The following is a 26,729-nucleotide window of genomic DNA, read 5'->3' as shown; positions in this document are numbered from 1 at the left end:
GGTTAACCTCTCAGCTGCTAACTGGAAGGTCAGTGGTTGGAACCCATCAGCTGCTCCACAGGAGAAAGATGTGTCAGTCTGTTTCCACAAAGATTACAGCTTTGGAAACACTACAGGGCAGTTCTACTCTGTCCTATAGGGTCACTATGAGTCAGAATCGACTTGACAGCAATGGGCTTTTTTTTTTTTTTTTCCCTCCAGTATGACTTCATGTTAATTGATAATGTCTTCGAAGACCTTATTTCCAAACAAGGTCACATTCACAGGTACCGGGGTCAGGACTTCAACATCTTTTTAGGGACACAGTTCAACCCATAACTGTGTATGTGTGCATGTGTGTGTGGGCACACATGTATTGGGAGGAAGCTACAGGTGTGTCATCAGGACAACATTGCTTGTCCTTGCATGTTTCGTCTGGGATCCTGTCTAGGTGTCCCGTGCTGTGTCATTGTGTGCATGTAAGTGCTGTGTGTATCCATTGTTAGTTCTGTGTGAGGTAAGGGAGAACTTGTCCTGTGTGTCATGGTGTCTGGATGGGCCACCTTTGTCTCCAGGTGTGTCCCCTTCCCACCTGTAGGTGTGGCCATGCATCAGAAGATGTGTGTCTGAGCAAAGCCATGGAGCAGGGGACACAGGAGGCTGGAGTTCCCTCTATCAGTAGGGGGACTGGGAGTGTGTGTATGTGATGTTGTGTCTGAAGACATTGCTGGTTTTTTGGGGGGATGTGCCACCATCCTCACCCCCTCCATGGAGTTGTCACTGACCTATAGCTGTGTCTCCTGGGTGTGCAGTAGGAGGAGACCACAGGGCTCTGTAGAAAAGGCGAAAGAGTAGACTTGGCCCAGAATGGGGAGTGAGCAGACAAGCTGCTAGCCTAAAAAGCAGTCCTTGTGCAGAAGGCGACTCCCCCCCCAACTCCACCCCGCATGCCGCTTCCCTGCATCTATGGTTGGGCTCACAGATGGCGCCCCTGTGTGCGTCTGAAAAGGGAACCTCTGCCCCCAGATGGTTGTAGCCCCACCAGCGCACGTCTTAAGGAGGAGAGCAGGCCTGGATTTCAGACCCCACTCAGCCTCTTAGACAGACCCCCTTGTGCAGCATACAACCTCCCCAACCATACATGACAGCCCTCAGTGAATGAAGAAATTGCATTCCCACTGACATGTGTCACTCTGGCTTCATCTATGTGTGTGTTGACCCACATTTCTCAAGGTGGGATAAAGGCAGCCATGTTCTACAGGTGGTGGTACCCACCAGGAGCCTGAGTTCAAAGCCCAGACCCACAGCTGGGAGGTAGGCATTGTGAAGCTTGGATACATGATTGGACCTCTTGGGACCTCTGCGTCTTCATCTGAAATGTGTGTGTGTGAGAGAGAGAGAGAGAGAGGAAGACCTGCCTTTCCCACTTTGTTCAGCATTCATCCATGCAATGAATTTATTGACTGAGCACCTACTGTGTACCAAGTACTTATGTTGGGTGATGTGGATATAATGGTGAACAAGACAGACAAACCCATCCTGCCTTTGTGGAGTTTATAGTCTAGTGGGGGAAAACAGACAATAAACTAACAGACATATAATGTGTAAGGTAGAGACTGTTGTTGGCTACCATCGAGTCAGCCCTCTACTCAAGGCAACCGCATGCACAGAAGAAGGAAATGTCCCAGTCCTGTGCCAACCCTATGATTGGTTGCAGATGGATCTGTTGTGATCCATAGGGTTTTCATTGGCTAATTTTCAGAAGTAGATCCCTAGGCCTTTCTTCCTAGTTTGTCTTAGTCTGGAAGCACCACTGAAACCTGTCCAGTATAGACACTTGGCACGTGGCAATAAACACTTATGGAGGGAGTATTTGCTGAGCGAACACATCCCGCACGCTGTGCTGTCCCCTGGGCTCTCTTGGAGTTGGGATTTTTAAGAATTCTTGTTTCCAATCCGGAGGTGGTAAGTGAGGTTTACAGAGAGGCAAGAGCTTACCTGAGCTACACCAGTCCTGAGTCTCAGCCCACTTGATTGTTGTGCCTGGAGTGGAGCTGAGACTTACCCCTTCCTTGAACCCTAGGTCAGACAACCTCCTCACTGCACCCCCATCATTGCTTTGTGTCCTGTCGGGGTGGGTGCGTCTGAGACCAGGCCTGACTGTTACCATAAAAACAGCTGCGATGAAACACCTCATCCAGCCCTTGCCTCATTTTCTCTTCTCCATTGCCCCTTCTTATCCCATCTCCCTTTCCAAAAAGAATAACAGCAGCAAACATTGTCATATGTAGTACCTGCAATATGCCGGCATTATTCTAAGCTCTTTAAACATATTAACTCGTTTCATCTTCTCAACCACACAGTGGTAACAATAATTATGCCCATTTTACAGATGGGAAAGCTGAAGCACGGAGGGCCTATCTGGTAAGAGCTGGTCCAGTGTGAGGCAGCTGGCACACGGTGGAGATCGAAGATGAACCACCGTGCTGTTCTGCCTCTTTAGCTGTGGCTGGAGGTTCTCACCTGACCAGGTATGGTCAGGTTTAGACCTGACAATTGTGGGGAGTGGTATGGATGTGTGTATAGGACAGGGAGATAAACAGAAAGACAGACAGACTTGAGATCCCTAAGTATCGGACCTGCATAGAGAGAAACCAGTATTTGGGGGACCAAGGACCACGTGGGTCTAAGCCAGTGTTTCTCACCTGCAGTCAGTTCTGCCTCCCAGGGGACTTTGGAGACATTTTTAGTTGTCGCATGGGGTGGTGCTGCTGACATCCAGTAAGTAGAGCCTAGGGGTACTCCTCAACACCCTTCAATGCACAGGACAGCCCCCACCACAGAGAATGATCCAGCCCCAAATGTCAACCGTGTCTGGGTCTATAAACTCAAATTCCATCTTTCTCTCTCCTCCCCTTCTCTGCCCCCTTCTCTTTATTTCTCCTTCCTCATCTCCTCGATTCCTTTGGTCTCATCCATCCCACCTCTGTCTCCCCTCATTTCCTGGTCTCCATCATCTCTTTCCAACCTCCTCTGCGGGAGCCGGCCCTCCCTGCCATCTGCGGCCTCTCCCACCAATCTACCCCCCCCAACATCTGTTACCCGGACATCTCCCCCACCTTCTCCTCTGCCTCCTTTCCTTCACCCTCCTCATTTCCTTTCCCTCCATCACTTCTTCTTCTCTGTCCATCTCTCTCTTTCTCTTATTTCTGCTCATCCCCCTGATGGCTCATCCACCCGCCCAAACCGTATTCCTCGTTCATCGCTCGTTTGGGTCCTTTTCCCCTCTGCACACTATAATCGCTTCTGGGCATCTTTCCGTGTCTCGCTCATCAGGACTGTCAAGTTTGGGCCCCCCTGAACCCACCTCTCCTGTCTCCTCCGCGTTTCACTCCATCGCTCCACCTGTCTACCCTTCCGTCTCTGGTCCTCTCCCCCGCCCCCTCTTCAGCCTCTTCCCTTGGTCCTCCTCGCAGCCTGGCGGCCCCGGCCAAGCCCCCGCCGAGCCCATGCCGGCCCTCCTGCTGCTCGGGACCCTGCTGCTCCTGGCCTCGGCAGCCGGCCCGGCCGGAGCGCGCCCGTCCAACACGTCCAGCGCGGAGCCGGCGGGTCCACTACCCGCCTTGCTGGCGCACCTGCGGCGCCTGACTGGGGCGCTTACGGGCGGCGGGGGCGCAGCGGGTTCGGGGCCCAACAGCACCAGGAGCAGCCCCGCGGGCAGCGCGGGCGCTGCGGCGCGAGCGCCCCCTCCCGCCGAGCTCTGCCACGGCTACTACGATGTCATGGGCCAGTACGACGCCACCTTCAACTGCAGCACTGGCTCCTATCGCTTCTGCTGCGGCACCTGCCACTACCGCTTCTGCTGCGAGCACCGCCACATGCGCCTGGCGCAGGCCTCCTGTTCCAACTACGACACGCCGCGCTGGGCCACCACGCCACCGCCGCTAGCCGGAGGCGCCGGGGGCGCGGGGGGCGCGGGCGGGGGCCTCGGGCCTGGCCAGGCCGGGTGGCTGGAAGGAGGACGGGCGGGGGGCGCCGGGGGGCGGGGGGGCGAGGGCCCCGGGGGCAGCACGGCTTATGTGGTGTGCGGGGTCATCAGCTTCGCCCTGGCCGTGGGTGTCGGCGCCAAAGTGGCCTTCAGCAAGGCGTCGGGTGCGCCTAGGGCGCACCGCGAGATCAACGTGCCCAGGTGAGCTTGCGCTGGGCGGGAGAGAAGGAAGACGGTCTGGGGGCGGGGCCTAGGCAAGAGGAGGTGGAGTCATCAGGGAAGGGCGGGGCTATGTGGATAGGGGGCTTGGCCAGAGGAAAAGGATGCGGCCACCGTGAGAGGGGAGCGAATACTAGGGAGGTGGGCGGGGAGCCTCAGCCTCCTTTCAACAGATATTTTTGAGCACCTTCTGTGGGCCCGAGCTGGGGATACAGCAGTGAACAAAACAAGGGCCTTGTCCTGATGGATAAACCTGGGTTCCAATCCCAGCTTTGCTACCTTCTCACTGTGTGACCCTGGGCACGTTACTTAACCTCTCTGTGTCTCAGTTTTCTGCCTGTAAAATAGTAACAATCCACACCCATTCGGACTGTAATGAAGATTAACTGAATTGATTCCGGTAGAGTCCTGGCACATGGTGTTGCTGGGTGCTGTTCAGTTGATTCTTACTCACAGCGATACCATGTAACAGTAGAACTGCCTCCATAGGGTTTTCTAGGCTATAATCTTTCTGGAAGCAGATTGTCGGGTCTTTCTCCCGGCAAAGCCGCTGGGTGGGTTTGAACCAGCAAACTTTCAGGTTAGCAGTCGAGCGCTTAACCGTTGTGCCACCAGGGCTCCTTGACACATGGTTAACCCCCCCCCAAAAAAAATCGTTGCTGTGGAGTTGATTCCAACTCATAGTGACCCTATAGGACAAAGTAGGAGTGTCCCCATAGGGTTTCCAAAGCTGTAATCTTTACAGAAGCAGACTTCCATATCTTTCTGCATTAGAGCAGCTAGTGGGTTCCAACCACCGACCTTCGGTTAGTAGCGGAGCACTTAACCACTGGGCCACCAGGGCTCCTTTGGCACATGGTTAGCGGTCAATTAATGTTGGTTACCATTATCATTAAAGGACACCCTGGTGGCATAGTGGTTAAGTGTTACAGCTGCTAATCAAAAAGGTCAGAAGTTTGAATCCACCAGGCACTCCTTGGAAACTCTATGGGGCAGTTCTACTCTGTCCTGTAGGGTCCTTATGAGTCGGAATCGACTTGATGGCAATGGGTGGTGGTGGTGGTGTGTTATCATTAAATGCTAGTGGCAAAGGCAAGAATCAACCCCAAGACATAGGTGATGTAATTTTAAATATTGATAACTGCTGTGAAGCCTCATAGAGCGTTGGGAGTGGGGGGAAGGTGCTGTTGAGCAGAGACTTGAAGGAGGGAGAGGGGCAAGCAGGCGTCTGGGGGAAGGACTTTCCAGGCAGAAGGAAAAGCACGTGCAAAGCCTGAAGGTGAGGTGTTTGCAGGACAGGGAAGGAGATGGTGTCGCTGGAGTGTAGTGGGCAAGGAGGAGGATGGCAGGAGACGCAGACAAAGGATAGAGTTTATCCCGATTGTGCGAGGGGGCGTCCCTGGATGGTCAGAACACGGACGTCCCGCCATCTGACAATTCTAAAAGATCCCTCGGGCCAGGGTGGGAGCGGAAGACTCAGTTAGGAGGCTGTTGCGATGTACCAGTGAGTTGGGGTGGTAGCCGCCGAGGTGGTGAGAAGGGTCCGATCTGGGGTATATGTATCAGAGGTAGAATCCACAAGATTGCTGAGGGGGGCGGAGGAAGAAGAGGTGTCAAGGGTGATTCTAAGGTTTCAAGTCTGTATACCTGGGTGAAGGGGGCACTTTTTATTGCGATGGGGAAGACTACAAAACGGGCAGGAGTCGGGTCCCCGTCTCAGGGAGGGGCGAGGCCGCAGGAGGAGGATGTGGGAGGACTCCAGAAAAAATGGTGAGACACCTGAACAGAATTCTTAAAGCTGGAGGTGTGGCCAGAGAGACCTCGGAGCAGAAGGGGCACAGGTTGATGCCAGAGAGGCGGGACCAACGTGAAAGGGGAGTGGCCAGTAAGAAGGGCGTGGCTAATGGGAAAGGGGAGTTACGGCGAGAAAGCGGCGTAGTTAGTGAGATGGGGCGTGGCACGTGTGAAAGGGGGTGCCCTGAGATGTAGGCGTGGTCATGGAAAGAGCAGGGCTAGTGAGAATGGGGCGTGGCCAGTGGGAAAAGGCGTGGCCGGGGTGATAAGCTGAGCTGACAGATGCCCGGAAAAGTGACAGCAGGGAGGAGAAGAGGCCTAGGCCACCCCCTTCTTGTTCCCTGACTGTCCCTGTGCCACCTCCAGGGCTCTGGTGGACATCCTGAGGCACCAGGCAGGGCCTGGGACTCGCCCGGACCGGGCCAGAAGCAGCTCCCTGACCCCGGGGGTCGGGGTTCCGGACAGCATGGCGCCAAGGACGCCCAAGAACCTCTACAACACTGTAAAGCCCTCCAATCTCGGTGAGTGGCCCCTTCCCACGCCCCCGTTCCCGCCCCCAGCCCTCCCCATCTGCCTTCCCTGAACCGTCCCCCCATTCAACATCCGCCACCCGGTTCCGGGCAGTACTGTGGGGAGGCTCCATAGTGAGTCAGCCCCCCTCCCTGCCCACCTGTGGACCACTTGGGTGGGCGTCAAGGGAGCCATGGTGATTTACATTTGAGCTGGATATTGAGGGATGAGTAGGAGTTTTTCAGGCGAAGGAGAGGAGGAAGGAGTTCAAAGCAGAGAGAACAGCATAACAGCATATGCAAAAGCCCTGCTGCAGGATTCAGCTCGGCTCTTTTGGGATCAGGACAAGTGTGGCTTGAGAAGAGGGATGGGAGATGAGACTGCGTTTGTCAGCCAAGGCCGGGTCATGCAAGCCCCAGATGCGATTCCCAGCTTAGACTTTGTCGGGTGGGTGATGGTGAACCACTGGAAATGTTTTGAGAGGCAGGGGCAGTTGTGGGGCTGGTCTCAGAGATAGACTGGCTGGGTGACTGAGTTGATAATCCAGGAGCAAGAAGACAAGATAGGGGAATGCAGAGGATGGGCTGGGGTAGAAATTCAGGAGGAAGGAGGGACTGGAGCTGGGACCCAAGTGGACTTGATAGGGAGGTGAAGGGAGGCAGCAAGGAGACTCCGAGACCTCTGTCTTGGACGTTGCATGGATGGGGAAGATGTGGACAAGCCCACCTCCTCCAGCCATGAGCCTGTGCCCACGTTCTCTACCTTCAAGTCCCCCAGCCTCAGTTTCCCCTGTGTGCCCAATGGCATGGATTGCTCTCTGGGATTCTCATGAGGTCCTGGATGTAGGGCTGAGCCTAGGACAACACCAGGGGGACTGGGTGATGGCAGTGATGCCACCTCCCTTCTTGGCCTCACAGATAACCTGCACCACAACTACCTGCACCTCAACGTCAACAGCCCCAAGCACCATGCCGCCACACTGGGTACGGACAGACCGGGGCCCTGGGAGGGAGGCCCTGGCTTGGGGAAAGGCAGGCTGCTCCCTTCACACTCTTTCATTGAGCATATGTTGGATGCCATGTTATTGACATCAGTGTCAACCCTGTCCTCATGGGGCTCACAGTCTAGCCAGGTCACCAAGTGAGCCTCAGTCTCCTCATTTGCACACCAGAAATGGTCATCTCCCTCCCACCTGGGTTGGTGGGAGGATGTGTGGGGTACACCCCCAGGTGGGCGGGGCACACAGTAAGTGCCAAAGGCAGTTGCCCCTTTTCCTGCAACGTTGCCCCTGCTCCACCAAGCCTGTCCGCTGAGGGGTGGGGAGTGCGTAGAGGGAGCTGAATTGCTGGAGCTTTGAGGAGCTGTGTTTCCAGAGTTCTAACTTGCCAAGGGGCTGGGGATCTGGACTGCTGGCCGTGAGGGACAAAGGGGCCGGGGGCCTGGACGCCTGAATCCCAGGGAGAAGGGGCTGGGAGCCCAGACTCCTAGGTCCGAGGGAAAAGGGGCTGGGATCTGGGACTGCTGGCTGTGAGTGATGAGGGGCTAGGGGATCCGGACTGCACGGTCTGAGGGCGGAGGGGCTAGGGGCCTGGTATCCCCGGTCTAAAGGAGAGGAGGCTGGGGACACACACTCTTGGGTCTGAGAGAGGGAGGGCCGAGAGACCAAACTGGTGGGTCTGAGGGAGGGAGCGCTGCACTGAGCCTGGCCGGTCTCCTCTACCCCAGACTGGCGAGCCGTGCCCCCGCCCAGCCCCTCCCTGCACTACTCCACGCTCTCTTGCTCCCGGTCCTTCCACAACCTCTCGCATCTGCCCCCGTCCTACGAGGCCGCGGTGAAGTCAGAACTCAACCGCTACTCATCCCTCAAGAGGCTGGGTAAATCCTGGGATGAGAGGGAGCGGGAGTGTGGGGCGGAGTCAGGGGATTGGACTGTGCCTCAACAGCCGACTAATGGTTTAGATCCTCCCCCAGGCTGTTCTCTAAGTTTGTTCCAGAATTACAAAAAAAAAAACTGCTGCCATCGAGTCGATTCCGACTCATAGGGAGCCTATAGGACAGAGTAGAACTGCCCTATAGAGTTTCCAATGTGCAAGTGGCTGGTGGATTTGAACTGCTGACCTTCCGGTTGGCAGCCAAGCTCTTAACCACTGCGCCAGCAGAGTTCCGTTCTAGAATTACCTGAGAGTAATTTTGAATCAAGGAGCCCTGGTGGCGTAGTGGTTGAGTGCTCGGCTGCTAACCTAAAGGTCGGCAGTGCGCACCCACCAGCCACTCCGTGGGAGAAAGATGTGGCAGTATGCTTCCATAAAGATTACAGCCTTGGAAACCCTGTGGGGCAGTTCTAGTCTGTATAAGTCGGAATCGACTCGACAGCAACGTTTTTTGTTCTTTTTCGTTTGTTTGTTTCGTTTTGGTTTAATTTGTATTGAATTACCTAGGGGGTACTTGTTTAAAAAATGCAGTCTTGCCCTCCCCCGCAAAAAAAAAAAAAAAAAAACAGTTGCCGACTCATAGTGACCCTAAAGGACAGAGTAGAACTAGCTGCCCCACAGGGCTTCCAATGAGCGCCTGGTGGATTGGAACTGCGGACCTTTTGGTTAGCAGCAGTAGCTCTTAATCACTAGCCACCAGCGTTTCCATTGCTTCTCCCAGGCCTATCTTATTTATCACGCCTTGTATTTGCAATGAATAGAAATACGATTTAAGCAAAAGAAAAGAAAGAAAAGAAAAATATCTTGGCTCCATAAAATTAAGTCCGCAAGTGACTAGCTTCGGGTGTAGCTGGAACCAGGAGCTCTAAAACTATCGTCAGGTTTTTCCATCTCTCAGCTCTGGGAGGCCCCCATCTACTGGTCCTGCCTTGCAGGCTAGGCCTGGGAATCTGTTTGGCCACCAAAGCCCGGATTTGTTCTGATTAAAGTTTGGGAACTGTCCATATATGCAGATGCTAATTACCAGGGAGTTCTGGGTGGTGCTTGGGGTCTTCACGGAGGTGGGAGGGATGAGGTGGAAAATTCTCGCTGGGGGTGGTGCGGGTACAGTAAGGGGGGGTGCTGACGGGGTAAAGAAGAAGGGTCCTCTGGCTGGGGGCCCGACTCTGAGGCTTTTTCCCCCTCGCCCCAGCGGAGAAGGACCTGGACGAGGCTTACCTGAAGCGCCAACACCTGGCGGAGGTACCCCGAGGGACATTGCCCCTGCACGCACTGCGGCGGCCCGGTACCGGGGGTGGCTACCGCATGGACGGCTGGGGCGGCCCGGACGAGCTGAGCCTGGCGCCGGCGCCCAACCCACGGAGGGTCATGTCCCAGGAACACCTGCTGGGCGACGGCGGCCGCGCCTCGCGCTACGAGTTCACGCTGCCGCGCGCGCGCCTAGTGTCACCGGAGCACCTGCTTCTGTCCTCGCCCGAAGCCCTGCGCCAGAGCCGCGAGCACCTGCTGTCACCGCCACGCAGCCCCGCTCTGCCCCCGGAGCCCACCGCCCGGGCCAGCCTGGCCGCCTCGCACTCCAATCTGCTGCTGGGCCCAGGGGGGCCCCCTACGCCTCTGCACGGGCTGCCGCCTCCGGCGGGCCTGCACGCCCACCACCACCACGGCCTGCACGGCTCCCCACAGCCAGCCTGGATGGCGGATGCGGGCGGCGGCGGCGGCACACTGGCCCGCAGGCCGCCCTTCCAGCGCCAGGGCACCCTGGAGCAGTTGCAGTTCATTCCCGGGCACCACCTGCCCCAACACCTGCGCACTGCCAGCAAGAACGAGGTGACTGTCTGAGGCGGAGGCCGGGGGCTCTGGGGGGTGTGGCCTCCCAGGCCCCCAGCCCGGCCAGGGCCCTCCAACACAGGCTCACACATTCAGGAGCCTGGGACCCTCCCTCATCAGCCACTGACCGAGGAGCTGCCTCTGAGGACATTGCTTTGATGGAATTGTCACTGGAGAAGCTCCTGCAGAGATGTCACTGCAGAGGAGATCCCGTCTCCTATTACATAATTTTTGAGGTTGGGCCTCCTTCCCATGACATCACAGAGAAAGCTGCCTGTCTTGAGGTCATCACTAGAAAAAATGTCTGCATTCCATGACGTCATCACAAAGCCTTCCTTCCTGTGATGTCATGGCAGAGGCAATGCCTTCCTCTGTGACATCATCACTAGAGACACAGATTCCTTCCTGTGATGTCGCTGCAGAGAGGAGCCTCACCCTATGACATCATCTCTAGCCACAAGGCTTCTTTTCTGCATCGTCAATATCACAGGGGAAATATTTTCTTCCTGTGTCTTCACGACATAGAAGATGCCTTTATTCTATGATGTTATCACTACAGACAAAGCCATCTTCCGGTGACACATCAGAAGGGAAATGCTTTGCCTACTGTATCTTCACTGGAGGTGATGCCTCCTTTCCATGACATCGTCACAGGGACTCTGCCTTCTTCCTGTGATGCCATCATCAGAGAAGGTGCCTTGTCCTATGATGTCATCAAGGGACTGTGATGTTATCACCAGAGATGGCAACCTGCTTAGGGGACATCTCCAGGATGAGGCCCCTTCTGCAATGTCACCACCCGATTCTACCCATTCTGTGATGACACCATTAGACACTGATCTCATTGCTGTGATGTCATGAGGAGCCTGAGCATGCCCAGAGTCTGTGATTACCCTGGAATGTCACTGGAGGCAATGCCCTGCTCTGAGATGTCATCTGAGGGATGTCATCACAGAGGAGGCTGCCCCATTCAGAGGGTCCTCTGCTAGACATGATGGTCTGTCTGTAGGTTGTTGGTAGTGGTGCCCCTCCCCCCAGGCTCTGCCTCAGTGTCATCCTCAGAGCTTCCTCCCCAGAGACAATGCCCATTCTGGAAGGTCATCCCTAGTGATGGTATCACCAGAGTTCCTGCCTTGTTCCACCAAGACTTAACTTGGTCTCTCCTTCCTCTGACCCCAGGAATATGCCCTACAGGATCTCCTCAAGACACTGTGGAGGCAATTTCTCCCTCTAAAGGGAGGTTGGGCCTTGGGTCCCACTCCTGTGCAGTAATGCCATTTCCTGCTGTGACTCCCAGAGGCCAGCATTCCCAGACTGTCTGTTGCTTCCAAGGAGATCACTCTGACCCACTAGCCTCCTTGAGTCCTAGCACTAGGATTTGTGGGTGGACCAAAGGCTGGCATCATTTCTTTCTGCCATATCTAGAGACATCATCACCTCTATCAACAAAGCCCTGGCCACCTGTTGGGGGCATTTAGGAGGTATCTCCTATTGATCTTGCTGATGGCATCATGAGCACCACAAGACTACTATTCATGATGATATTGCACCTGGGGTCAAATACTAACCATGGCTGATAATGACATCATTTTCCCAGGTTTCCCTATGACCAATGGTATATCTCCCAGGATCCACCACAACTATGGTATCTTCCTCTTGCAGGATTTATCATGACTAATATTGTCGTCATCTCCCAAAGTTTCCCACAGCCAACAGTGTCACCATCTTCCATGATGCCCCCAACCATGGTATTATCTCCCAGGAACCTCTATGATTAATGGTGTCATAATCTCCCAGGATTCACCACAACCACTGTATCATCATCTCCCATGTTCCACCATTACCTATAGTGTCATTGTGATGTCATTAACTTCCAGAATTCATTATGGCAAATGATGACATCTTCTACCAAGATATGCTAGGACCATGATGCCACCATTTCCCATAATCCACATAATTGTGGTGTCATCATCTTGCAGGATCCATATAACCATGGTGTCATCATCTCCAGGATCCACTTCAACTATGGTGCCATCATCTCCAGGATCCATGAGAGTCAATTGTGTCGTCATTTCCCAGGATCTACTTCAGCCATGGTGTCATTGTATCACAAGATCCATGAGAACCAATAGTGTCAACTCCTAGGATCCATGACAGCCAGTAATGTCATCATCTTCCAGGATCACTTCAATCATGATATCATCACATCCCAGGATCCACTTCAATTGTTATGTCATCATTCCTCAGGATTCATGAGAGTCAATGGGTCATTATCTCACAGGATCCACTTCAGCCATGGTGTCATCGTCTCTAAGCTTCTATGAGAGTTAATGGTTTCAATACCTCCCAGGATCCATTTCAACCGTGGTGTCATCATCTGCAAGAATCCATGAGAGCCAATGGTGTCATCATCTCCCAGGATCCACTTCAACCATGGTATCATCACATCCCAGGATTCATGAGAGCCAGTGGTGTCATCATCTCCCAGGATCTACTTCAGTCATGGTGTCATCATCTCCCAGCATCCATGAGAGTCAGTGATGTCATCATCTCCCAGGATCCACTTCAACCGTAGTCTCATCATCTCCCAAGATCCATGAGAGTCAATGGTATCCTCATCTCCCGGATCCACTTCAATCATGGTGTCATTATTTCTAAGGATCCGTGAGAGCTAATGGTGTCATTGCCTCTCAGAATCCTTTTCAACCATAGTGTCATTATTTCTAAAGTTCCATAAGAGTCAATTGATCATCATCTCCCAGGATCCACTTCAACCATGGTGTCATCATATCTCAGGATCCATGGGAGTCCATCGTGTAATCAGTTCCCAGGATCCACTTCAGCCATAGTGTCATTATCTCCAGGGATCCAGGAGACTCAATGGCATCATTTCCCAGGATCCACCACAACCATGTGTCATCATCCTCCAGGATCCATCAACTTTAGTGGTCAGCCACTACTACAGCTGTGTTTCAATTGTCTTCTGGAGTCACATGGTACAAACAGTTGTTCCCTTAAGGGGAACCAGCACAGCACACCATTTTTCCCAGCTCCCCAAAGTGGAGTAGGGTAGAACAGCTAGCTCCTTCTCTGATGACACCATCCCTACTCTGGCCCTTCTTGACGGTATCGCCACCTCACACCTGACTTAGATTGATGCCTGGATCAACCCCACCACAGACTTGGCCTTGGCCAACCTCCCATCACCCCCTTTGTGGGAGGCATCCAAGCCCCACCCAATAACATTACTGCCCCTCACCCAACCATCTGAAAGGCGACAGGGTCAACACAGTGACCTCTTATCACCACCAGAGTTGGGGCTATCCATCCCTCTGATGGTGTCACTGCCCCTTGTCCAGTTCCTGCCATCTGGACCCACTGGTTGGGGCCAAACTCTCTCCTCAGAGATTCCTGACCCATGTGGGATGAGCTATCAACTGATGACCTCCTTGGGGCCTTCGCTGATGTCTGCTGGCCTGGATCTGAGGCAAGCACACCCTGAGAGTAACAGTCACTGCCAGAGCCATTTACACGGGGTATCTGCACTAATCCAGAGATGGTAGAAAAGTGTTCCCTTCATCTCTCTCCCTAACACACTGGGGAGCCTCCAGGGGCTTGGGGGATTCCCCAACTCCCAATGCACAATCGGCCCCCAACCTCTCTGTATATAGCCATGTTGTGGGGGCGGCCATTCCCCCACTCTTAAAGGGCTACATGCTCCCCTCCCCCAGCCCCCAGGGCGAGGTGGGGGGGGCCTCTTCTTCCTCCCCTGGGCCGTCCTCTTCCCTCTTACACCTCCCCCCAAATACTGGCACCTCAGCTCATCCCCTCTTGCCAGGAGCCTGGAGCAGATAACTGGCCTTTGGTTCCCACTACACTGAGTGAACTGGGGGATTATCCCGCAATCTACCTGGGCTCTGATGTCGGTTTTTCAACCCCGTGCTTATAGCTGCTCTGATGGGGTCCCCCAATCCCTTCTAGGGCCTCCAGGCCCAGCGCCACTCAGGTGGACTGTGACTTCCCCAGAAAGGAGCTGACTTGAGCACCTGTGCACCCCCAGCCCTCCTCCCCTCTGCTCACCACCTCCACAAAAACTCAGCTTTCTCTAACCCCTCAGAATTTGGGGGCACTGGGCCTTTCACCTTTTGTATGCTCCCCTCAAATTGCTCTCTCCAGGCCTGGATTCCAGGTATCTCACCCCCATTCACTCTGCCACAGGCTGCCTGACCCTGGGGCCTTGCCCTCTTGTCTCATATAAGCCATAGTGGAGAGAGGTCTCCAGTGGGTGAGGAAGCAGGGCATGTCCTGCTAGCTCTGCCTCCATGCTTCCAGAGCTGGGACCTTGCTATCTGAGTCTTCCCCTCTCCCCCACTTCCCAACAAACACACACAGACACATATGTGCACACATGTGCACATGTACACACACACGTGTATGGCTCCTCTCGGCTGGTGAGGGGCGGTGGGGGGTCATGCAGAGAGAAGGAGATAAACAGGTTCTGGACCAGAAGGCCCTCCACAGCTTCTGCCTCCTTCCTTATCCCTCCCCCTCCACATTCCTCAAAACTGGACCCTTCCCCCAGATCCCCGGTGAGGACAGCAGCAGGGAGGAGCTCTAACTTGGTATTTTTTTTTTGAATAAACAGATGTTTTCCTGATTCCCATCTGGAGGTTTACTGTTGGGAAAGAATGGGCTTCCACCTGCTTGTTCACGGGTCATTGGGCTGTCCGCAGGGTGTCAAGGGTGGGTTTGCAGTTGGCCATGGGATGGGCATGCTTCTAAGTGTTCACAGATGGCTGAAGGCTGTCTCCCTGCATCGACGCAAAGTTGAGGGGTCAGGGACAGAGAGGTGCATTGCAATGTGCTTTTAAATTTTGGGTTTATCCTTAAGGAAGCCCTCTTACGTCTGAGCATTTAAACACTCGTTTGGAGAGAGAAAAAGTCTCCTGGGTGGCACAAATGGTTTGCTCTCGGCTGCTAACCAAAAGGTTGGTGGTTTGAACCCAACCAGAAGTGCTGTGGAAAAAAGGCCTGGCAATCTGCTTCCATAAAGATTACAGCCAAAAAAACCCTATAGGGCAGTTCTGCTCTGTCACACATGGGGTCGCCATGACGCAGAATCAACTTGATGACAACGACTTTGGTTTTTTGGTTTTTGTATGAGTTCCCCATGTTCCTTCTTTTCCCTCTGGCACGGTGATATTTCAGACAAGGTCGGCCTGGGCCCCAGAGCAAGGGTGATGTCAAATAGGGACCTTATCCAACTGTCTGGATTGAATTGTATTCCTCAAAAATATATGTTGCAAATTCTACTATGCCTGTGGTTAAAATCCACTTGGGAATAGGGTTTTCTTTGTTATGTTAATAAGGCAGTATTAGCGTAGGGTGTGTCTTAAATCAATGTCTTTTGAGATATAAAAGAGCAGATTAAGCAAGCAAACTAGCTAGCAAGCAGAGATGGGGGGAAGATAGATGCGACGTGAGATCTCCAAGGAACCAAGAAACAGAATCTGAAAAGAGACAAGGACCTTTCCCCCAGAGTGGACAGAGAAAGAGAGAGGCTTCCCCTAGAGTTGGCACCCTGAATTTGGACTTCTAGCCTCCTAAACGGTGAGAAAATAAATTTCTGTTCGTTAAGGCCACCCGCTTGTGGTATTTCTGTTATAGCAGCAGTAAATAACTAAGAAACCAACTTGCAATGGACACGTAGCATGAGTGGGAAATAATCCCTTGTTGCTTTAACAACTGAGGTTTTGGGGTTACTTGTTACTGCAGCATAGCACGGTCCCTTCTAGCTGATACAGGTTGTCTCTGGAGAGTGGAACCCTATGGCTGGGGGCTTTTCACCGTATTCTCTTTTGCACTTCTCAATTTTTGTGTCGGTGAATGTATTACCTATTGTCTTAGTATCCTACTGCTACTATAACAGAAATCCCACAAGTCACTGGCTTGAATAAACAGAAACTATTTTCTCACAGTTTAGGAGGCTAGAAGTCCAAATTCAGGGCACTGGCTCTAGAGGAAAGCTCTCCCTGTTGGCTCTGGAGGAAATCCTTGTTTCAGCTTCCTTAGCATTCTTCTCGGCGTTCCTTGGAGATCTCCGTGTGGCATCTATCTTCCCTCCAATTCATGCTTGCTTCTCTTTGGGTTTTTTTTTTTTCTCTTTGTGTCTAGTCTCTTTTTATATGTCAAAAGTCATTAGGCTTAAGACACATCTTACACTGATATGGCCTCGTGAACATAACAAAGAAAGCCCTATTCTCAAATAGAATTATACCTGCAGGTATAAACGTTAGGATTCCAACACTTATTTTTGGTGGCACAATTCAACCCATACAGCTATTTTATGTGTGTGTTTGAAGAAAACATACACCACGTCAACAATTTCTGCATGAAAAATTCAGTGACATTAGTTTCATTCTTCAAATTGTGCCACCTTTCTTGACTTTTCCAAACCATTTCACAATTATTAACACAAACTCATTGCCCCCCTAAGCTTCTCATCTATCCTTTTGAGATGCTGTTGTCAATTTGATCCCATATAGGCAATTTTTTAATTTGTTTTTATTATTGTACTTTAGATGAAGGTTTACAGAGCAAACTAGCTTGTCATTAAACAGTTAGTACACATATTGTTTTGTGACATTGGTTGCCAACCCCACAACATGTCAACACTCCCCCTTTCTCGACCTTGGATTCCCTGTTACCACCTTTCCTGTCCCCTCCTACCTTCTAGTCCTTGCCCCTGGGCTGGTATGCCCCTTTAGTCTCATTTTGTTTTATGGACCCGTCTAATCCACTTTGGCTGAAGGATGAACCTCAGGAGTGACTTCATTACTGAGCTAAAAGGATGTTCAGGGGCCACACTCTCAGGGTTTTTCCAGTCTCAGTCGGGCCAGTAAGTCTGGTCTTTGTTTGTGAGTTAGTACAGGTAATTCTTTAAAAGAGTATAGTGCTTGTTATGGATTGAATTGTGTCCCCTAAAAATGTGTGTCAAATTGGCTAGACCATGATTTCCAGATTGTGTGGCTGTCCGCTATTATGTGATCTGATGTGATTATCCTATATGTTGTAAATCCTAAACTCTATGATGTTAATGAGGCAGAATTAGAGGCAGTTATGACAATGAGGCAGGACTCAATCTGCAGGATTAGCTTGTATCTTAAGTTATCTCTTTTGAAATATAAAAGAAAGAATGGAGAAGAAAGGAGAGGAACCTCATACCACCAAGAAAGAAGAGCCAGGGGTGGAGGGTGTCCTTTGGACCCGGGGTCCCTAGGCTGAGAAGCTCTCAGACCAGGGGAAGATTGATGACAAGGACCTTCCCCCAGAGCCAACAAAGAAAGAAAGCCTTCCCCTGGAGCTGGCACCCTGAATTCAGACTTCTAGCCTCCTAAACTGTGAGACAATAAATTTCTGTTTGTTAAAGCCATCCACTTGTGATATTTCTGTTATAGCAGCACTAGATAGCTAGGACAGTGCTTAATGCAGACATTCTTTTCTAATTAGGCTAAAGGATTAGTTGGTTCAATAACATGACTTCAGGGGATGGTTTCAGTTCAAGGTTTAAAGATTTCCTCATGGTAATAGTTGTGGAGGGTCTCCAGGCCTCAATGGTTCCAGAAAGACTGAATTGCATCAGAATTTTAAATTCTCATAATACCTACTTTAAAAAAAATAAACAAAATTTAAATTTAAAACAGAAAAGAGCTACCATCCAAGGCACAACAATTGGTCTCTGTTCACCTGGAGCAACAGAGGAAAAAGGATAGTCAAGAATTGGAGGAGGAAATGGAATGTGTGGCTAATTCCTCTATGAATAACTGCCTCTTTTGCTTTGAAAGCAGAACTACATGGTGCCCAGCTACCATTACTGAACATTTTTATCAAAGATTCCATAGAAGAATCCTGATCAGAAAGGGGGAAAATGCAGAACAGAATTTAAAATCCTCATGCAATACAGATTTTCTGAAGCCATGAAGGCTGGATGAACCCCCAAAACTATTGCCCTGAAGTAATCTTGATTTAATTTAAATTTTTTTTTATTGTACTTTAGATGAAAGTTTACAGAATAAACTAGTTTCTCATTAAACAATTAATACACATATTGCTTTGTGACATTGGTTACCAACCCCACGACATGTCAACATGCTCCCTTTCTCAATCTTGGGTTCCCCATTACCAGCTTTCCTGTCCCCTACTACCTTCTTGTCCTTGCCCCTGGGCTCGTGTGCCCATTTAGTCTGATTTTGTTTTATGGGCCTGTCTTATCCTTGGCTGAAAGGTGGGCCTCAGGAGTGACTTCATTACTGAGCTATAAATGTGTCCGGAGGCCATACTCTAGGGGTTTCTCCAGTCTCTATCAGGCCAGTAAGTCTGGCCTTTTTTTGTGTGTATGCCTAAAATAATCTTTAAACCTTAAACCAAAACTATCCCCTGAAGTCTTCTTAAAATCGCACAGTAGTTTAGCTTAGCTAGTAAAGAGTGTCTGCCTTGAGCATTGTGCTCTTTTAAGATCTATCTATATGAGATCAAACTGACAGCAACTACAACTCAAAAGATTAAATAGGAAGCTTAAGGGGCAGTGAGTTTATGTTAATGGGGGAGGAACAACTCAGAAAAGGAGGGTAAGAATGGTTGCACAACTCAAAGCATGTAATCAATGTCATGGAATTGTACATGCAGAAACTATTGAATTGGTGTATGGTATGCTGTGTATATTGGCAATGACAACAACAAAAAAATTAATTAAAAAAAAAAAGCAGGGGGCAGGCTTTCCTGCTTGCCCTCTCCATCAGTAGGAGATGCCCTACCCTGAGAGAACGATGGTGTGTGCTGTGGATTGAATTGAGTCCCCCAGAAATATGTGTTGTAAATCCTACTTTTCCAACCCATTAGTGTCAAGTTGATTCCAACTCATAGTGACCCTAAAGAGCAGAACAGAACTGCCCCATAGGGTTTCCAAGACTGTAAATTTTTACAGAAGCAGATTGTCCTGTCTTTCTGCCGTAGGGTGGCTGGTGGGTTTGAACTGCTGACCTTTTAGTTAGCAGCTGACCGCTTTAACCAGTGCATCACCAGGGCTCCTAAATCTTACTACACCTGTGATTATATTTCCATTTGGGAATAGGGTTTTCTTTGTTATATTAACAAGGCAGTATTAGCATACGGTGTGTCTTAAATCAATCTCTTTTGAGATATAAAAGAGCAGGGTAAGTAAGTAAGAGAAGCACAAGCAGAGATGGGGGAAGACAGATGCCAGGCCACACAAAGATCACCAAGAAGCCAAGGAATAGAAGCTGAAAAGAGACAAGGACCTTCCCCCAGAGCCAACAGAGAGAGAAAGGCTTCACCAAGAGCTGGCACCCTGAATTCAGACTTCTAGCTTCCTAAACTGTGAGAAAATAAATTTCTGTTTGTTAGTCTCCCATTCGTGGTATTTCTGTTATAGCAGCACTAGATTACTAAGACAGGAGAGAAGAGTCTCATCCCTCTCCCATGCAGAGTGATTAACTTCCCACTCTGAGTTCTAATCTCAGCACTGAAATGTATGGATTTTCTATTTGATGTGGCCTCTACACGCCAGTCAACGACTTCTTTGTTCTCAAACAAGAAGAGAGCAATCAGATGCGCACCTGCTGTGCTTTGTATGGGCGATTCAAGGATGAGATTCCATCCAGACACAAGCTACAAGCTCTTTCTTCCCTTGGACTTGGCCTTTGTAACCTAACACTTGCAGTATCTGCAACTCCACTGTGTCAAGAAACACACCCTCAGAGCAGGCAGGTATTCTTAACCTATGCTTGGTGGGGTGGGCTTGCGAACCACTCAAATGGGTGCCAGCTAGTGTGTGGCACTTGCTTTTTCATCCCAGTTCTTGTTAGCTCTTTATTTTAAATAATGTCAAACTTCCAGAAACGTTATAAGTCAAAAGCCCCTCTATTGCTGCTGTTAGTTGCTGTCAATTCCTGACTCATGGCCACCCCACGTATGCAGAGTAGAACTGTGCTCCAGAAGGTTTTCAATGTCTGTAATCTTTATGGAAGCAGATTGCGAGGCCTTTCTTCTACCAAGTTGCTGGTGGGTTTGAACCGCCAGCCTTTAGGTTGGCAGTGAGCGCAATATGTCACCAATTCACCAGTTGCTAACATTTCCACACTGGCTGTTTCCTCTGCCTGGAAGTCTTCCTCTGGCTTTCCATGGAACTTGCTTCTTCACTTTCTTTAAATCTTTATTCAAATATCATCTTCTCGATGAGGTCTACCATAACTACCCTATTTAAAATTGTCCCCTCCCAGCATTCCTGAACCCCCATATCCTGCTCTATTTTTACAGTACTTAACATCTTCAGCAAACCCTGGTGCAAACCCTGGTGGCGTAGTGGTTAAGTGCTACAGCTGGTAACCAAAAGGCTGGCAGCTGGAATCTGCCAGGCGCTCCTTGGCAACCCTGTGGGGCAGTTCTATTCTGTACTGTAGGGTCACCATGAGTCAGAATTGACTCGATGGCAGAGGGCAGAGGGTTAACATCTTCTAATACTACAAATGAGGGACCAGTCCCTGGAGAAGGACATCATGCTTGGTAAAGTAGAAGTCAGCGAAAAAGAGGAAGACTCTCAATGAGATGGATTGACACAGTGGCTGCAATGATGAGCTCAAACATGGCAATGACTGTGAGGATGGCTCAGGATCAGGCAGTGCTTTGTTCTGTTGTTCTCTGTGAGTTGGAACTGACTCTATGGCACCTAACAACAACAGCAATCTTTATGGAAGCAGACTGCCACTTCTTTCCCCAGCAGAGTGATCGGTGGATTCAAACCACTGACCTTTCCAGTTAGCAGCCGAGTGTTTAACCACTGTGCCACCAGGGCCAAGAAATCCCTGTGGGGCACAGTTTTACTGTGTAACACATAGGGCTGTCATGAGTTGAAATCAACTCAATGGCAATGGATTTGTTTTGATTTTTATTAGCTCAAGACTTTTCCAGTTTTATCACTGAAAGTCCTGCATCCTGAGCAACTCCTTAATTTCCAGGCAAACTGAGACAGTTGTTCACCCTACTTTTAACATTGTTGTTACGGGGTGCCATTGAGTTGATTTTCAACTGATAACAACCCCATGTAACTGAGTAGAACCACCCCAAAAAAGATCTTCTTGGCTGCAATCTTTATGGAAGCAGATAGCCAGGTCTTTCTCAGGCAGAGCTGCTGGGTGAGTTTCAGCCATGAACTTTTAGATCAGCAGCCAAACACTTAACCATTGTGCCACCAGGTTTCCCTGGACATTTACATAGAAACATGTTTATCCACATACATACATATCTTCCAATGACAGTTCATGCAGGTCAACTGCCTCCAATTTAGAGCTGCTCAGTATTCCTTGCTAAGAATGAGTCACAGCTTCTTTTGTATTCTCTGTCCCATGGGCATCTAGGAAGCTGTGCCAGTTTGTGGCTAGATGCCACAGTGAGCAGCCTTATATATTTATATTTGGGCACAGCTGTGAGCATTTCTGAAGGAGAAATTCTGAGAGAAATTCCTGGAGGTGGAATTGCAGAATCAAACCAAAAACCCATTGCCATCAAGTCAATTTCGGCTCACAGTGACCCTGTAGGACAGAGTAAAACTGCTCCATAGAATGCTGTTGTTAGATGCCAGCAAGTCAGTTTTCAACTCCTAGCTACCCTATGTGACAGAGCAGAACTGCCTCATAGGGTTTTCTAGGCTGTAATGTTTATAGGAAGGAGCCCTGGTGGCACAATGGCTAAGCATTTGGCTGCTAAATGAAAGGTTGGCAGTGAACCCACCAGTAGCTCCGTGGAAGAAAGACCTGGTGATCTGCGGTTGTAAAGATTACCAAAAAAAAAAAAAAAAAAAACCGTTGCCTATTCATGGTAACCCTACAGGGCAGAGTAGAACTGCCCCATAGGGTTTCCAAGACTATAATCTTTACAGAAGCAGATCACTATGTCTTCTCTCCTGCAGAGCCATTGGTGGATTTGAACCACTGCCCTTTTGGTTAGCAGCCACATGCCTAACCACTTCACCACCACAGCTCCTTCTGTAAAGATTACAGCCTAGAAAACCCTATGGGGCAGTTCTACTCTGCCACATAGGGTTGCTATGAGTAAGACTCCACTTGATGGCAACTACCAACAACAACATGTAAACTTCCAGGAATTGTGGGTTGTGGGGAAGAATATGCACCAACATGGTAACAATGGTTACCTTCAGGGAGGGCAAGCATGGGAGTGGAAGGCTACAGCAGCACTTCCAGCTTTTACAACGTCCACTTCTGTACAGTAATTGTGCCAATTTCCCTGCAAGCATGGATTTCTTTTGTAACTTCATACAAATAAAGAGAAGAAATGAAGATTAGTTCCTAAAAGAACTCAATTAATATAGATAAACACAAGAAATGAAAAACTTCTGAAACAAGAATTCAAGCCAAAGGGACAATGTAGGCTTTATTGAATAAAAGCAAATTCCCAGATCACCTATGTTTAGCAAAAGAATGGCACCCCTTCCCAATCCCACTGCCCACTCCATCCCTGGCCAATTCCAGTCTTCCAAATTGATTCCTAGGCTGTGCATCCCTAGGCTACCTCCTGAATAGCTCTCAAACTGGCTCTTTTCTCTTCACCCCACCCCAATGGTCACCACCCTAGCCCAAGCCACGATAGACAATCTCCTGGGTTTTCTGCTTCCACTCCGAGCCCCTCCATACACTCTCAACCCAGCAGCCCAGAACTAGAATCTCAGTATAAGTCCCAAATCCAGCCATACATATAGTCAAAATTCCCCAAAGGGTCCCTAAAGTCCTACCAAGCTATTCGCTGTGGCCTTCCAAGGTATGTAGAGCCTAGAAACTCCCTGCCCACCTCTTCCTGCTCAGAACATTCTTCCCTCAGATAGCCACAATGCTGATGGGTCTACCCCAATCCAACCTCTTTTTCCCTGCCCCATCACAGTATTTAAAAATTTTTTTTAATAACAACTTTATTGAAACATAATTCACATACTGTGCAACTCACCCTTTTAAAGTGTACAATTCAATGGTTTTTAATATATTCACAGAGTTGTATGACAAATACCACAATCAATTTTATAACATTTTCATCATCGCCAAAAGAAAACCTGTACCCATTAGCAGTCACTCCCCATTCTCCTCACCTCTGCTCCAATCCCGAGTCAACCACTAACCTACTTGCAGTCTCTATGGATTTGCATGTTTTGGGTTTCATGTAAGTGAAATCATATAATATGTGGTCTTTTGTAACTGATTTCTTTCACTCAGCATAATGGTTTCAAGGTACACCCATATTGTAGCATGTATCAGTACTTCTTTCCTTTTTATTACCAAATAACATTCCATTATATGAATATAGGTGCCCTGGTGGCACAGTAGTTAAGCATTTGATTGCTAACCAAAAGGTCAGCAGTTTGAATCCACCAGTTGCTCCTGGAAACCTATGGAGCAGTTCTACTTTGTCCTATAGGGTCGCTGTAAGTCAAAATTTATCTGACAGCAAAAGGTCTTTTTTTTTGCTTATATAACGGCAGTGGGTTTTATATGAATATACCACGTTATGTTTATCTATTCATTAGTTTATGTCCCCAAGTCCCATCACTTCTCTCCATCCAACTGCTGCCAATCCTGCTCAGAGCCTCCATCTTCCCACCCTGGACAGCTCCAGTTGCCTACTCCTTCTTTTTCTGCCCATAATTCAATTGGGTCACATTCTGCTCAAAAACCTCCAGTGGCTCTCCACTGCTTAAAGAACAGAATACACTCTTTGCATGGTGTAGGAGGCCTCGCATGATGTAACTGCCCCCCTTTGACCTTTCTTTGGATCCCTGGTGGTGCAATGGTTAAGCAGTTGGCTGCTAATTGAAAGATCAGCAATTCAAACCCACCCAGCGGCTCCATGGGAGAAAGACCTGGTGATCTGCTCTGGTAAAGATTACAGCTTAGAAAACTCTAGGAAACCCTGGTGGCATAATGGTTAAGAGCTACAGCTGCTAACCTAAAGATCACCAGTTCGAATCCACCAGGCGCTCCTTGGAAACCCTATGGAGCAGTTCTATTCTGTCACGAGGCACCCTTTGCCATAATAAATCCCATTGCCATTGAGCCAAATCTGATTCATAGTGACCCTATAATAACAAGTGCTAAAATATATTTACTGAATGGAAGTGTCCAGATTAGATCATAGTAATATCCACTTGAAAGGGTCATTGCAAGGATTAAACGAGATCAAGCATGTAAAGAAATTAGCACAGTGGCTAGCACATGGCAAGCACATAATAAATAATAGGCATTATTATTCCCATTAAGGACCCCTGGTGGTGCAAAGCTTAAGCGCTCACCTGCTAACCAAAATGTTGGTGGTTTGAACACACTCACTGAGAGAAAAACCTGGTGATCTGCTCCAGTAAAGATTACAGCCACAGGAACCCTATGAGGCAGGTCTACTTTGCCATATACGGTCACTATTAGTTGAAGTAGAATCAACAGCACCCAACGACAACAATTATCACCATTATCATTGTTACATTTTTTGAATGAGTTTTTGAGATAGAGCTCAGTTTAAACCCCACCCCTGCCACATCCTAGCTGGGGAGTGTGGGCAAGTCACTTCACATTCCTTCAGTTTCCTTGCCTGTTAAATGGGCAACATTCATCTGCACCCAAACCAAAAGAAAAAAAAAAAAAAAAACCAAACCCATTGCCGTGGAGTTGAGTCCAACTCATAGCGACCCTACAGGACAGAGTAGAACTGACCCATTGGGACGCCAAGGGGCCACTGGTGGATTCGAACTGCCAACCTTTCGGTTAGCAGCCAAATGTTTAACCACTACACCACCAGGGCTCCTGTATCTGTACCCAGCAGGCTAAAACTGGAGATCAGGCATGTAAAACACCTGACACATAGGGTTGTTGTCGGGTGCTAAACAGTCCATTTTCAACTCATAATGACCTGAGTGACAGAGTAGAACTGCCCCACTGGGTTTTCTAGGTTGTAATTTTTACAATGGACCTCTGGTGGCATAGTAGTTAACAGCTCAGCTGCTAACCAAAAGGTCAGCAGTTTGAATCCACCAGCCCATCCTTGGAAACCCTATGTGACAGTTCTACTCTGTCCTGTAGGGTTGCTACGAGTCAGAATTGACTGGACGGCAATGGGTTTTGAGGTTTAACCTTTACAGAAGGAGCTCTGGTAGCACAATGATTAAGCGCTTGGCTGCTAACCAAAAGGTCGGTGGCTTAAACCCACCAGCGGCTCCATGAGAGAAAGATTAAGATGATCTGCTTCGGAAAAGACTACAGCCTTGGAACCCCCACGGGGCAGTTGTACTCTGTCCTATAAGATCACTATGAATCAGAACCCACTTGACAGCAATGGGTTTGGTTTACCGTTTTTTTTTTTTTGGTTACTCTTTACAGCAGTAGATTTGTCAGGTCTTTCTCCCACAGAGCCACTGGGTGGGTTCGAACTGCCGTCCTTTAAGTTGGCAGCTGAGCACTTAACTGTTGCACCACCAGGAAGCCCTCCACAAATTGCTGCTATTATTATCATGCTGTAGGTTTCTTTTACACCCTCCTTCCTCCTGTTTCGGAAACCCTGGTGGAGTAGTGGTTAAGTGCTACGGCTGCTACCCAAAAGGTCATCAGTTCGAGTCCACCAGGTTCCCCTTGGAAACTCTATGGGGCAGTTCTACTCTGTTCTATAGGGTCGCTATGAGTCGGAATTGACTCAATGGCAGTGGGTTTTTCCTCCTGTTTCAGGAAGCTGGCAGCCAAGGTCCCTCCAGTATGCCACAGCCAAGTTTGTCCCAGATTTAGCAACTTCAGTGTGAGTGAGCCCTGGTGGCACAGTTGATAAGTGCTCGTTTGTTAACTGAAAGGTCTGGGTTCTAACGCACCACCCACCTGCAGGAGAAAGATGTGGCACTCTGCTTCCGTAAAGATCAAACAAAACCCATCTTCGGTAAAGATTACACCCTTGGAAACCCTATGGAGCAGTTCCTTAGAAACCCTATAAGGCAGTTCTACTCCTCCCTATAAGGTCACTATGAGTCAGAATCAACTCAACAGCAACAGGTTTGGTTCGGTTCAGTTTTGGTCCAGGGCTGAAAAGGCCAACAATCTAAGAACCGTGGGTGCTAAGGTATGCGGAGGTGGTGAGGTGCTTGGCTCTGTTGTCTGTCTCTGCAGCTGCCTCTGCAGCTGCCTCTGCTTTGCATTCAGATCCAGACTGGTAGACCTGGGAGGGCCCAGAGTTGGTTGGGTGCCATGTCCCCTCTACAGAGATGAGCAAATGGAGGCCAGTTTCAACTTGTGGGCCTCCTTCTCTATTGGTATCTCCAGAGGGTATGTCGGGAGTGAGTGGAACCTTGGCTTCGGTTTTCAGACAATTGCGTTCTCATTTCACTGACAGAGGTCTGGAGAGGGCCCCCCTTCCAGCCAACTTTGTGCCCA

General features: G+C 49.7%; 1 protein-coding gene across 3 annotated transcripts; it reads left to right on the top strand.

The window, feature by feature from the left end:
• Positions 1-1,012: 1,012 nt before the first annotated feature.
• On the top strand, positions 1,013-14,905 carry SHISA7 (shisa family member 7). Of its 3 annotated transcripts, XM_064294270.1 has the most exons (6): positions 1,013-2,510; positions 3,316-4,168; positions 6,347-6,501; positions 7,408-7,473; positions 8,216-8,365; positions 9,614-14,905. In XM_064294270.1, the coding sequence occupies exons 2-6, from the start codon at positions 3,489-3,491 to the stop codon at positions 10,258-10,260; spliced, it is 1,698 nt and encodes a 565-aa protein (XP_064150340.1). In that variant the 5' UTR covers positions 1,013-2,510; positions 3,316-3,488; the 3' UTR covers positions 10,261-14,905. The 3 variants fall into 3 exon arrangements, with proteins under 3 accessions (XP_064150340.1, XP_064150338.1, XP_064150339.1); XM_064294268.1 differs by having other exon boundaries at positions 1,013-4,168; XM_064294269.1 differs by lacking the exon at positions 7,408-7,473 and having other exon boundaries at positions 1,013-4,168.
• The last annotated feature ends 11,824 nt before the right edge of the window (positions 14,906-26,729 follow it).

Source organism: Loxodonta africana, chromosome 11 (assembly GCF_030014295.1).
Source record: "Loxodonta africana isolate mLoxAfr1 chromosome 11, mLoxAfr1.hap2, whole genome shotgun sequence".
NCBI lineage: Eukaryota > Metazoa > Chordata > Mammalia > Proboscidea > Elephantidae > Loxodonta > Loxodonta africana.
This window is presented reverse-complemented; position numbering and strand designations above follow the sequence as displayed.

Bases quoted from the DNA above. Each gene is read 5' to 3' on its own strand.
- SHISA7 (XM_064294268.1), top strand. From the start codon at position 2,826: ATGATCCAGCCCCAAATGTCAACCGTGTCTGGGTCTATAAACTCAAAT. The intron at 4,169-6,346 runs GTGAGCTTGCGC...TGCCACCTCCAG, and splicing joins CGCGAGATCAACGTGCCCAG to GGCTCTGGTGGACATCCTGA. The intron at 7,474-8,215 runs GTACGGACAGAC...CCTCTACCCCAG, and splicing joins GCACCATGCCGCCACACTGG to ACTGGCGAGCCGTGCCCCCG.